The sequence below is a fragment of the Elephantulus edwardii genome, unplaced genomic scaffold (genome assembly GCF_000299155.1).
Source record: "Elephantulus edwardii isolate Elephantulus edwardi_28Jun2011 unplaced genomic scaffold, EleEdw1.0 scaffold00043, whole genome shotgun sequence".
In the NCBI taxonomy this organism is placed as follows: domain Eukaryota; kingdom Metazoa; phylum Chordata; class Mammalia; order Macroscelidea; family Macroscelididae; genus Elephantulus; species Elephantulus edwardii.
In genome coordinates this window covers 17,772,515-17,785,998 of record NW_006399793.1, presented here as the reverse complement: position 1 = coordinate 17,785,998, position 13,484 = coordinate 17,772,515, and the positions used below count along the sequence as shown (strand labels likewise).

Here is a 13,484-nt window from a genome sequence, read left to right as displayed (position 1 = left end):
TGTTTTAATTGGTGAGCTCCACCAAACACTGTCCACCATGGGGGACCATTATCACATTTGACACATCAGTGTCACAGTGTTCAGCTTCACAGCAACCACGATTTACCTCTGTACAGCAAGTGGACAGACCAGGGCTATGTGACCTAGAAAAATGTTTGACCAAAAACAATTAAAAACAGGCCAGAGGGCTGCAGATTAAAGTCACCCACCTTCAACTTGGGAGTAATCACTTTCTGTCCACTAGGCCCACTGATCTCTCTCTATGCTGTTGTTAATGAAAGACCTGGAAACTTGTATAATTTTCATCCTCATGTAAAATCTTACTACATCCATGTCTGAACTCTTTTTTCCTTCAAATCTTTTTTTCTTTTTTAAAAAATCTATATCTTAGTGTTATCTTCCAGCATCAGCAGCCAACTGGCTGCATAGATAATCCTACAAAAGAATGTTGATCATATTTAAATATGGTATATAAATTTTTCCAGGGAAATGTTCCATCAAATTTAATATGTAATATAGGTATATGACTGTTAAAACATGACGAGAGAACAGCAAAACAGTCTGTACTTTCTGTACTCAAGGATCACCTCTATAGAAAAAATTGTCCTCTTTTGAACAAACTGGACCAGTGTTTGTTTACTTAGAATTTTAAAAAAAGAAAGCAAAAAAACCCAAACACTCTTGTTAAGTTGGTTCTAACTCATAGAAATGCAATGCAGAGTAGACTTGACCCTGAGGGTTTACAATGCTGTAGCAGTGTTTATGGAAGCAAATTGGCACATTTTTCTCCTACAAGATGACTGATGAGTTGCAACCACTGGTGGATTTAGACTGTTTGTTTGGACTGTAGCAAGCTTAACCACTGCATCATAGGTGCTCCTTCCAACAGGCATAAATGAGAAAGAAATGAAAGAAAGAGGAAAAACAAAACAACCCTCCTATAAACAAAAATAAAGGCAATGATAGGCAATCTGAACTCACCCAGCTTTGGTAATGGATATTTGATATCAAAGTAGTTTTCATAAAAGTCAAGCAGCTTCAACGATACATCCAAAGCATAATGTGTTTGACTCCATTTGTCTGGGGATGCATAAATAGACACCTGTGAAATGTGAATCAGAAGGAGATTTTGAATGGAAGCTCCTTGGAAGAGTTTCATTCTTGACAACTCTCACTCAAAGACAGACAGACTTCATCTTTCAAAAAAAGTATTAATATACCTGTTACCCTGTAGTCAATAAGAAATAAGAGGTTCTGTAATCTTGATAATTGTCAATGGTTCTGTAAATGTTTTTATAATAAATGGGATTATGGATAACTTTTGTTTAATTCTACTTCTTTGCTTGTCCTTGTTTTGGAAAATAGGCATTATATGTTGTTGCTGTTTGCCTTCGATCAGAACTGAACCATAGCTGACCCTCCAATGGATTTTTAAAGGCAGGGAAATCTCATGGGAGGCAACCTGATAGAAAGGGAGAAAAAACCCAAACAAACTCAAAAAACCAAATGTAAAGTTTGTTGTTGCTGATTGCGACTCCATGAACAAAAGGCCTAATGTCTTTCTATAACTATGTCTTTCTCCAAGTTCATAGAGTTTCCAGAGCCATATGTTTTAGGAAGTGGATGCCACTCCTGCTTTCAAACCTATTTTTCAACTGGGAGCTCCACCAAAAACTGTCTACATTGGGAAACCATCATGACATTTGACACCCCAATGTCACAAGGTTCAGCATCACAGAAAACCCAGTTTACCTCAGTACAGTAAATTGACAAAGAGTGATGTACAAAGTAGAAGAATGTTCCTCCAAAATATAACACTAGTCTCAATTAGCAGTGGTTAAGTGTCATTAAGTCAAATATAACTCATAGTGACCCTATGAACAAAAAACTTGAACTCTGATCTATAATTACCATCATTTCTTTATGATAGAATTTGGTAGTACAGAAAAACTCACTGCCTTTAGGACACTATTTTTTTTATCAAGTATAAAATCAGGTTTCAGTCTTACCTTGACACCTGATGAGGTTGTACCACTCACAGAGTTGAAATCACAAACTATATAGGCTACAAGATAAGTGCTCATTTTAACAGTTGTTTCAAAGTGATCTTCCAAGAGTCCTCCTTCAAGTTCAATTGTCTTAACCTACAGTAAGAGAAAGCAATCAGTATTTGAAAACTGGAGTGTTTAGCAACAATGTCTGTGACTTAAGGCAAATAAATTAGAGGAAAGCATTCCACTCTGACTGACACTTAATGCCCTTTTCAAAACCAACCAACCAAACACCCTTCTTCCCCCTCTTCCAAAAAAACCCACCAATCCACGGCTGTCCAATCAGTTGCATCTCAAAGCAATCCTCTGTTCAGTTTCAGAAGCTGTGAATCTTAAAGAGGAGACTGTGCTTCTTTTCCCCTTAGGTGGATTTGAACCACTGGAGACAGAACCTTTATACATGCATACATAAAGGCCTCTTTATTGACATTTTTTATAGCTTTCTATGTTTTAGCATTTTATCTGCTAAATTCCCTCAGACTAAATCTTCACAGTATCATTGTTTATAGTACCCCAAGGCAATGACAAATCTTATTTTGCTATTTTGGGAGCACAGAATCCTTGTACATGTTTCAATTTAAACATTTGCATAACTAGATTCTGAATTTCTAAGCACAATTGCCAGGAAGGACACCTTTCTTTTTGTATGTTAGAAATAAATCTTTGTGGAAGAAGGAAAGTAGAAATAAAATTGCTAGATGTTTATATTATCTCATTCCTCAGAGTCTGTGGGGTGAAGTAAGTGTTATTTCACAGGTGAGGAAGCAGAAGCTCAGGAATGCTAACTAAATTGCTCAAGATCACATGGGTAGTTCTGAGACAAGATCAAGATGTGGATGTAATCATGTGACTCCAAAGACACTGATCTTTCTTTCATTGCTATGCAACAGTTTGACTTATTGTCTAATTTTATCTTTGCTTCATAGATTCAGCAATGAAAGCAGGCAGACCATAGAGGTCATTAGTAATTTAAGTTTCTCCCCATCTATGAGAGAAGAGTGTTTAAAGCCTACAGACTAGTCAGTTCCACTCACCAAATTCACTAGACAATTATTCAGTTATATCTTCATTTGAGGAGCTCTGGTGGTACAGTGCATTTGTGGTGTTTCAAATCCAACAACAGCGCTATGAGAGAATGATGGACAATCTCATCCTGTGTGATTTATAATCTCTGAAAACTTGGTGGAAAGTCAGCTATGAGTTGGCTCCAATTTGAAGGCAATGAGTGTGTGAATGTGGAGTTTATCTTTCAATGTGACTTCTCCTAGGAAGGACCAATCCTTGGAGAGGGACATCATGCTTGGGAGAGTGGAGGGACAGACAGCACAAGAGAAGAAGATCCTCTGTGAGATGGATTGACTCAGTGTCTGGGGTAATGGTGGTAGGTGAGGCAGAGACAATAAGGTTGGCTCAGGATACAGCAGTGTTTAGAGCAGTGATGAGTTGCAAGCAAATCAACAGCTCATAACAACAACAGTCACTGTTTGACTTTGGTGTGTAGATGGTTAGTAATATGTGAATGGAGCATGTTAGCCTATCCACAAGAGGACTGACTATCTACTATTCCAACAATTTACAAAGGTATTTGCTAGTCTCGCTATTGAATTGAGCAAGCCAGCAATAAGAGGCAGACAGAGCTTCTGGCACCATTAAACAAGAGACAAGAGAATAAAGGATGCCATTCTTGCTCCAGCCACATCTACAGCAGCAACTATGGCCCAACTGGAGACTGGATGTGAGATGGGACTTTGAGGGAAGAGAGCCAATATTGGTAGGACTGAGAACTTTGTTGGTCAGCTGGGGATGGGAAGCCAATATCTGCAGGACATAGGAGCACTGGCCAAAAAGCTGGAGATCAAGGCTGAAGTCCCTGCATGCACATTTTGGGAGCTTTCTTGACTGTATTTTGTTAGTAATCCGGACTATAAAGTTTTGACTTCCCCAATATGGTTCTGTGCAGTCTGTGAGCCATCAAATTGGACTTTGGACTCAGCAAAGGTTAGGTTTGATTGATGCTGAGATGAGTAGAAAGAGATACAGGAGCGTGGGGGACATGCCTGACCCCATGGGAATCGATTTTGTGTTATTGATATTGTGGATGGGGACAGCTCTTTGCAAAGTTATTAAAGGTCAGAGATGGCTATCCTCATGTGGTCTTTGCTCTTTTTACAGTGAGTGTAGTCTTCAGATGATTTTCACCATGGTATAAGATCCCTAAATCCTGAATAGATAAACCAAGTGAAACCCTTTGCTTATGAGTTGATTCTGATCACTTTGAATCAGAATCAATTTGACGGCAAATGGTTTGGTTCCAGTGCTTCATGGACACAGAACCAATAATCTGAAACTACCACTTTTTCCAAATTAGTAACACCTCTTTTCCTTCCTGAAGAATCAAGCTTGTGGCTGTATTTCTCACAGCCTACTGAGCATGTTTTGTTTGTTTGAATAAGATTTATTTTTGCTTTGACAAGATAAAATAGCATGAGGCTTGTCCTTGAACTACTTCACTTATTTCAATGGTGAATGTTTGTGCTATTGAATCATATGGAATTTACTTCTAGAGAATTCTATTTAAATTCAATTCTAACATCTAATAAAGAGGAGGAAAAACAACCAACAAACCACTGATCAAATAGTACCAACTTCTAAGAAAGATGGGAACATATGTGAAGCTGTAATTTTTACATTTAACCAGCAAATCAGATTTTTTTTCTTTTGCAATCAGATTCAACCAGAGTTATCTGGGTACACCCGTCCAAAAGATGAAGATGGGGATAGGGAGGGATTTCACTGTGGTCTGACAAAACTGGATTATAGAATTATTTAGTCAACTGTTCAGAGGGGTGAGTGGGGAGGAGATGAACCTGTGGGACTATGGGGGGAAGTCAGGATCACCAGAAAGGTAGGGATATGAGACAGGAGACAGAAAGGCAATGATTGATTTCCACCCCCAAATGAAGATGTAGCCATGTAGCCATAGAGGCTGAGTTATTTTTTTTTGTCCAGGGATCTGAATTAACATTGCCATAAACGGAAGTGTCTGAGTGTTAGTGTAAGTACAGAGAATGGTGATGTAAGCTTCAAAGAGAAAGCACTTGTAGCTGGACAAGGACTGAATTGCTTTCTCAATGTTTAAAGGATCAGGGTGCATACAAACTGTCACTAGCAGATATATGTTCCCTTACGGAAGAAGACAAAAGACTTGTTACTACTACTGTTTGAGAAACCCTTCAAAAGCACAAGTGGTTAAGAGATAAAGTACTAGTGAAAAGATAGGTCAACTGAATCCATAAATGGGCACCTTTCCAGACAGATCAGGGGCTCTGCTTCTGAAAGCAGCCTTCTGCCTTCTGCTTTCAATAGTCTGTTGAATACAGTTCTATTCTGCATATAGGATATAGAAACATCATGAGTAGGAATCAACTCCACAGCTACTGCTACTAACAATAGCAACTACTACTTGGGTCGCCACCTTACTTTCCTTGGACCTTACTTCTTAGCTAAACAAACTGAGAGGTTAGTATGTGTAGCTTCTTCCCATAAGTCCATAACCTAACTTAGGTGCTGTAGACAATAATGCAGAGAATATGCAGAGGATAATGGAAGCCTCAGTTGTGTATGTCAATGGGAAGTAAAAAATTAGCAAGTATTTGCTGAATTGATCATGACTTAAAGAGTTAGTCAAAACAATTAAGGCAACTAATCAATCAAGAATGTTATGGAATATTTTCAAAGTGGTTACATTTATTCAAATTAAACATTAGAGTTATTTCTGTTTTCTGAATATTTGTTGTTGCTGTTTATTTCAGGTTTCTGAACACAGAATATTCCAATTCTAACATAACAATAATAGTATGTATAATAATGACAATGTATATTTCCAACACATTTAAATTAAAAAGCTTTGTTTAATTCTATTTTCAATTTACTCTTCATGATCATTCATGTGAACATTTTTATTAACATTATAAAACTTTCAAGAAAGGAACTGAAATGATAAATGACCCTTAGTTAACATGATGGAGAGAAACATTTAGAGTTGACGTAGTATAGCCTTTTTACCTGAAAGTGAGAGGGTTAATGAAATTGCTGTCTGCATAAGCATAGAACACATGGAACATCATATTTTCCCTTGACCTGCACTGCCACTATTCAAGAGCAAATGCTTATTCTAACATTAAAAGGGAATCTGGCAAAATGCTTCTTTCTCTCATTCATCTAGAAGTCATTCCTGTGTAGGCAAAAAGGAAAGTATGTATGGGACCACCTGTTGGTTGACCTCACTATTTTCTATGCTTTTCACCTTCTGAAGCATTGTCAAGACAGCCTCTATTTCTTTGCTACTTTCCAAGCAGTGATGGGAAATATTTTACATTTCCCCCCCCAGTAGCACAATTGTCAAACAAATGGTTAGTCAGGAAAGATCAGATGAGGCTCAGGGTCTTCCAGCTCTCTCAATGAGTCTGCACTGTGTCATGTGATACACAGAAAGGGTTCTGAAGTATCTTTCCATTAAAAATTCTAGTTGTAACCATAACAGTTTCCACAAATATAGTGAATAGGATCCAATGAAACAAACAAAGAAGTCGCAGGACTATTACAGACGATGAGATCAGAAACACCTGGGTTGGGGCCCAGCAGGGTCTCCTCTTAAATCTTTGCTACTTCAAATGTGGTACTTGGACCAGTAGCAGCTACACAGCCTGGTATATGGTTAGAAAAACAGAGTTTGGAGCCTCACTCTAAACCTAGGGAATCACACCTGAATTTTAACTGTTTCTCAGGTGAGTCATTTGAACATTAGAGTATGAATAGCACTGCTACAGGGTTATTCCGAATCTTAGATCTGGGCAAATAATATTGATTTAAAAGAACACTATTCCATCATAAACTAAAAGTAGAAATCACTTTGTTAAAATAAATATGTGAAAAGCTTCTTGTGTAACAATGCCCCACAAAGAATAATGTTTAAGTCTAAAAGGATTAGAATAATTGTATTGTATGTGTTATTGTTGTTGTTTCATGCCATCGAGTTGCCTGCAACTCATAGTGACTCTGTGTACATCAGTTCTGAACTCTGGCCAATCCTGAGCCAATCTCATTGTCTCCGACACTTCTGATTCCATTTCCCCAGTTACTGAGTTAATCCAGCTCATCCTGGGCCTTCCTCTCTTGTGCAGACATCCCCCCACCTTTCTAAGAATGACGATCCTCTCCAAATACTGGTTCTTTTTTTTTTTTTTAGCTTGATTTTTTTAATTGATTTTTTGGGGGTAAGTTTGTAAAGAACTTGGATTTCTATTCATTCATAGTTGCACATTTTCCTCCCTCCCCCCAACCCCAAGCTCCCCTTTTTCTTTGAAAAAAAGTTCTGGTTCTTCTTGACCATGTGCTCAAATTATGTAAGACAGAGCCTCAAAATCCTTGTTTCCAGGGAGCAGCCTGGTTTCACTCTCTCCAGGTCAGACCTGTTTGTTCGCCTGGCAGTCCACTTTATGTTCAACACTTCTCCAGCACCACAACTCAAAGCCAACATTCCTTCTTCTATCATCTTTAGTTATTGTCCAGGTCTAAGATGCACAACAAGTAATTGCAAAGGCCATTTCCTGCATCAGGTGCACCTTAGTATCCAGACTGACATCATTGGTCTTTATTATTTTAGTACTAAAATCTTTAGTACTCTAGAGAGGTCCTTGACAGCAGACTTCTCCAATGAAATTCATCTTTTGATTTTCTGACTGCTGGTGCCGGCAAGCTGAAGTTTTCAATAATCTCAATCTCTTCTCGACCCATCATGAAGCTGCCAATTGGTCCAGTGGTGACAAATTTTGTTTTCTTGATGTTCAACTTCAATCCATGTTTAAGGCTGCAGTCTCATGTCCTCTTCAGTTTCAGCAAGCAAGGTTATGCCATCTGCATAGCACAGGTTATTGATGAGTCTTCCTCCAATCCTGATGCCCACATATCTTCTCATAAAGTTTAGCCTCCCAAATGATATGTTCTGCATACAGATTGAAAAGGTATGGAGATAGAGTGCATCCCTGACACACACCTTTCCTGATCCTGATCCATGCAGTGTTCCCCTGTTCTGTTCTGCCTACTGTGTCCTGGTCCAAGTAAAGCTTTCACATAAGCACAATCAAGTGTTCCAAGATCCCCATTTTTCTCAAGGTTAGCCACAATTGTTGTGATCCACAGAGTCAAATGCATTTACATAGTCAATGAAATACAGATAGACATCCCTCTTGAACTCCTTGCTTTCATATAACATTGGCTATGATGTTCCTAATGCTATAGCCTCTTCTAAACTCAGCCTGCACATGTGGCAGTTCTCTGCTGATGTACCGTTCCAGTCATTTCTGGATAATCTTCAGCAGGCTCTTGCTTGTGTGTGATATTAGTGATATTTTCACACTCTATTGGTTCACCTTTTTTTTTAATGGGAATAAATATAGATCTATTCCAGTCAGTTGGCCAGGTAGTTGTCCTATAGATTTCTTGGTATAACCTGGTGAGTGGGTCCAGGGCAGCATCTATTTGCTGAAATATGTCAGTTGGTATTCCATACATTTCTGCAGCTTTTTTTTTTTTTGCAAATTCCTTCAGAGCACCAGTATGTAGATTAGTAAAAACAAATTATTGACTTAAGTTCAGAAAACAAAGGAAATACTAAAAAAAAAAAACAAACCAAAACCCAAATTCTCAACCCAAGAAAGATTCCCCAAATCTTTGAAAGTGACCATACCTTTGGCGTGTTAGATAGAGAGATGTGCCTTCTCTCTCTTCTTATCTTGACTGAAAAGTTAGCTTTGAACAAGGGTTCGTCAAAGCAAGGGAAAGCCATACGTGCCTGAGTTGGTTCAAAATCGGTCACTGCAATTACTCTGTAAAAAGACATCCCCCAGGTAGATTACACGAGTAAGGCCAAGAAGAGAAATTAACTCTTACCTTTAGCAAATTTTTCATCCAATCTGGGAGTGATATATTTAATTTCTGAAATGATAATATTAATGAATACATACTCTGAAGAAAATGAAATAATGTTTGGTGACTGTCAACTATAAACAATGCTTTGTGCTGGTTTCTCTATTTCCTAGTGATGCCCTTAATCTTCACGTCTCGCAAAGAAGGATACCAAGTCTCAGAGAATTTGAGTAACCTTATTAAGATCCTTAGAGAGTTTTGATGATGTACTAAGGTAAGTGTTGGACTGCTGACTGAAAGGCACCTGTTTGAACCCATTAACTGCAGATGAGGTAGTGTCCTCCTAGTGCCAGCAGTCAGGAAATAAAGAGATGCATTGCACTGGGAAAGTCTGCTTTTAGGGACTTAGATGCATCTGATTCAGGCCATAGTCTTTTGGATTACTTGCTGTCCATCTGAAATCGGGATAATGAATAAGGATGACAACAATATGTCTTTGACTTGTGGTGTTGGAGAAGAGCACTGCACATCCCATGGATGGCCAAAAGAACAAACAGCTATGTCTTGAAGACGGTGAAGTTGGAGTGTTCTTTGGAGGCAAAAATGATGAGACTTCACCTGACATCCTTGGAGCATGTTGCTAGGAGGAGCTATTCCTTGGAGAAGGATATGATGCCTGGAAGGATTGAGGGTGAGCAAAGGATAGGAAGATGCTTGACCAGGTGCATTCACATGGTGACTGCTGCAATGGGTTCTAATGTGTCAGGAAGTATGAAGATGGCACAGGAGAGGATAGGATCAGATCTTTTGTTCATAGAGTTGGTGTCATACTCTACTCAATGGCACCTAACAATAACCTCCTGTTAAGATTTACCTCAGAAATCCAATGGAAGGTCACTGGGAGTTGGAATCACCTTGGTGGTAGTTGGAGCAATATCTTTAGCTAGCAAATGGCCAAGATAGGACATGAGCCTCATGTATTTGATATCAAAATTGGCCAGAAAACTGATAGGCCATAGTATGTTCAAATCCAGGGGAATCTAATCAAACAGCTAAATAATTGTGTATATGAGTGATGACCTAGGTCATGTTTCTCAGAAATACATTCTGACTTATTAAGAAAATGCTTCCAGAAAGGTTGGATTTTCATTCATTCATGCACCTTTCCTTCTTCCCCTCTCTTTTCTCCCTCCTCCTTCCCCCAGTTAACTTTGTAATGTATTTCTTGTTCCAGATTGTCTCACATATAATGCCTAATCAAACACTCCTTTCAGAAAGTCCTTTGCTTTATCTGTTCCAAGGCAGTATTCATTATCTATGCACTCTCTTCTTATTCTTCCATCTATGTCAATCCTACTTTTATAACAGCTTTCTTATGTAGTATTTGTCCTTTTGTGACTGAGATATTTCACTCAGCATAATATCTCCATGTTGTGCAATGTTTTACATTTTTCAAGGTTGTGTAAATCACACACAAAAACACATAAAAGAAAGTGCTTCTAGGAGAAACAGGCAAGAGAAGAGGAAATCAAAACAGAGAAGAGAAACCAGCAGTCAAGGATTCCACACGCAACAAAGTCTAAGTCTGATCCCCAGGAAGCTCTGAAGCATAATAAATTATAACTTTAAGTCACCCCTGCTAGAGACAAAGAGCTGGCTCTTCCCACTCCTGTGCCGTGATGGAGTAAGGATCTTCATGTTGTTGTTGACAGATGGTGTTGACTTGGTTACTATTCAAACACTAGGACTTAAACATGCTTACATCATTGTCAGAAAAAGGCTTCAGGCTTCAGATAGTGACAAATCTAGACACTTTGGTAAATACCCATCCACCATCACTTCGCTTTTCCTTTCTCATTGCTACTGACTTGCAATGGACCCGTAGCTGGTCCTCCATTAGGTTTCTGAGGTTGTAAATTGCATTCAAGGAGATTGCCCATCTTTCTTCTTCCTCAGAGCCAAAGGTGAATTTGAACTTCCAGAGTGATACAGATTTTGGGTTAGCAGAACAAATCTCAACAAACTTGACCACCAGTGCTCCCTGCATCTCCTCAGTAATTCCTAAAGTTGTATGATTACATGTTTGTTCTTTGGACATAAAGCTTTGCCTTCCAGGTAACAAGGCAGATTTTTGTTGGAGAAGATGGGGAGAAGCGTGTCAGCTACAGGGTGAAAAGGACCCGGAGGAAAACTTGAGGGACTATCTGGATAGTTTTGTCTCAATTGACTTTATGATACACACTGGGGAAATGAGGCCTAGTTCTGAAGTATTTACTTGTGGCTTCAGAGTTTTATTTTAAATTTTTAGCAGTTACTGAACTGAAACCACAAAAGATTCAAAGTGTCTGGCATAATTCTCATTAATGTTGTAGCAAGTCTACATTGGAAAAGCATAAAATTTTAAGCTTTCTTTGTTAGTTGCACAATTAATTTTAGCTCAACATGCAAAGTAGTTACTTCCTGCTCCTTAAAAAGAACGTCTGTTGACCAAGTTACTTTTGTGTTTTGGGTTATAGTGTTCCTGTATGTGTCTACCGAAAAAGAGATCCATGTGATTCACTCACCGTTGTTATGGTGGTTCTGACTCATTAGCTCATCCTCCACTAGGTTTTTGAGGCTGTAAATCAAAGGAGCCTATTAAAGCTGTCCAGTATGTTACTTTATACTACTTGCTTAATTAGACCTATTAGTAAGTTTGAAAAGGGCTGAGTAATCACAGTAAGAGTCAGGAAAACAAGCTTGCAATAAATTATGGGAGACATGCTAAAAAGTACTCCAAGCCTCCACAACATATTATCTACCTTCCCAGTTCCTGACAGTTCTCAAAATCATATCATTGACATGAATATCCTTTGTGGAGACCTTGTCACTTAGAAAAATAAGAAAATACATTACTGGCCACATAATGGCTTAATGAGAATGTCTGTCAAATTTCTTACCCTAAGGTCATTGAGAAATGGGACTTCAATGAGAGGAAACATCAACAAAGGTGAAGGGGTGAGAAATGGACTAGGAATGGCTGTCTTAAGTGAACTCCCAGGAGCTGCAAGGTGGACAATTGCAGGAAGAGATATGTGGCATACACATAAGCAGACTCCCAAGTCATATTCACTCCTTCCTTTCCAAAAAATTCTGACTTTGTTCAGGGAAGCAAAAGTTCAAAGATTAACTTCCTCAGACTCCCTTGCAACATGGTGGGTTTTATGACTTATCCTGGCCAATGATATATGAGTTGTTAATAGGTGGGAAAACTTTGTAAAAGGAGTCTGACCTAACATTTACTTCCTTCCTCTCTCTCTTTCCCTCCTTTTTTCCCCCTTCCTTTCTCTCCTTCTGTTTTTTTTTTCTTTATCTTGTCTGGAATGCCAATTAGATGATTCAAAACTCATCCTGAGAAAATAGGAGTAAAACCATATGCCAAGGAAGTTTGCACAGATAGGAGTCAGCAGGGGGAGGGAGAGGTTAATCATGAAGTTGTACAATTTGATGAGAGAGTGAGGGAAATTAGAAGAATCTGTTTTGGAAAACAACATATTTGAATTTTGTAAATAAACTAGTATAATTAAAAATAAAAGATATATGCATATACATTTCTTGTTGTTGAGAATATACAAAGCAAAACAAATACCAATTCAGTAATTTCTGCACACATACATTCTGATTACATGTAAACTGATTATATTCTTCAAGTATGTAATCATTCTTACTTTTTAAAATTGTTCTTTCTCCATTAGCATATCTTAACTGCTCCTTAAGATTCTTATGGAAGTTCTGGTGGCATAGCCTATTGTGAGTTGTGCTACTAACTCAAAGGTTGTCAATCTCTGGTGGTTTGAATTTTGTGGAGAAATATGGGAATTGGGATTTACAGCCTCAAAAGGGGAACATAGAAACTCCATTTGACCCACCTATTCCACTACTAGGAATATACCCCAAGGAAATTAGAACTGAGACACAAAAGGAGATTTGTACACCGAGGTTCATAGCAGCACGATTCACCATCACATGAGCATGGAAACAGCCCAAATGTCCAACCATAGTGAAATGAATTGAGAAATTGTGGTACATTCACACAATGGAATACCATGTAACGCTCAGGAGCAATAATTTTGAGAAATACTATGTAACTTGGGAGAGGTTAAAAAACATTATGCTGAATGAGCTAGCTCAGTCTCATAAGGACAAATATTGCATAAGACCATTATTGTAAAAATAGAAGGAACTGGTAAAATACATATAGAGATGCAAGGGGGAAATGGGTGAGGACAGAGGGGTAAGGATAAGTAGGGGTGAAAAAACAGGGTTGCACAGTTTTGTGGGTAGGGGTAGTGAAGGAAATGGGAAGGATTGGGCAGGTACCTGAAAAGACAGGGTTGTTGTTGTTGTTGTTGTTAGGTGCCATCGAGTTGCTTGTGACTCATAGCGACCCTATGTACAACAGCCCTAAACTCTGCTCTGTCCTGTGCCAACTGCACTGTCTCTGACACTCTCATCCCGATTATCCCA

The 13,484-nt window shown here is 38.6% G+C and overlaps 1 protein-coding gene across 1 annotated transcript in view; it reads right to left on the bottom strand.

Moving 5' to 3' along the window:
* Positions 1 to 13,484, bottom strand: part of ERAP2 (endoplasmic reticulum aminopeptidase 2) — an 81,963-nt gene that overhangs the window by 54,212 nt on the left and 14,267 nt on the right. The window contains 3 exon segments of the mRNA XM_006885377.1: positions 982 to 1,102; positions 2,010 to 2,144; positions 8,800 to 8,938. Of these exon segments, the coding sequence (XP_006885439.1) occupies positions 982 to 1,102; positions 2,010 to 2,144; positions 8,800 to 8,938 (395 nt within the window).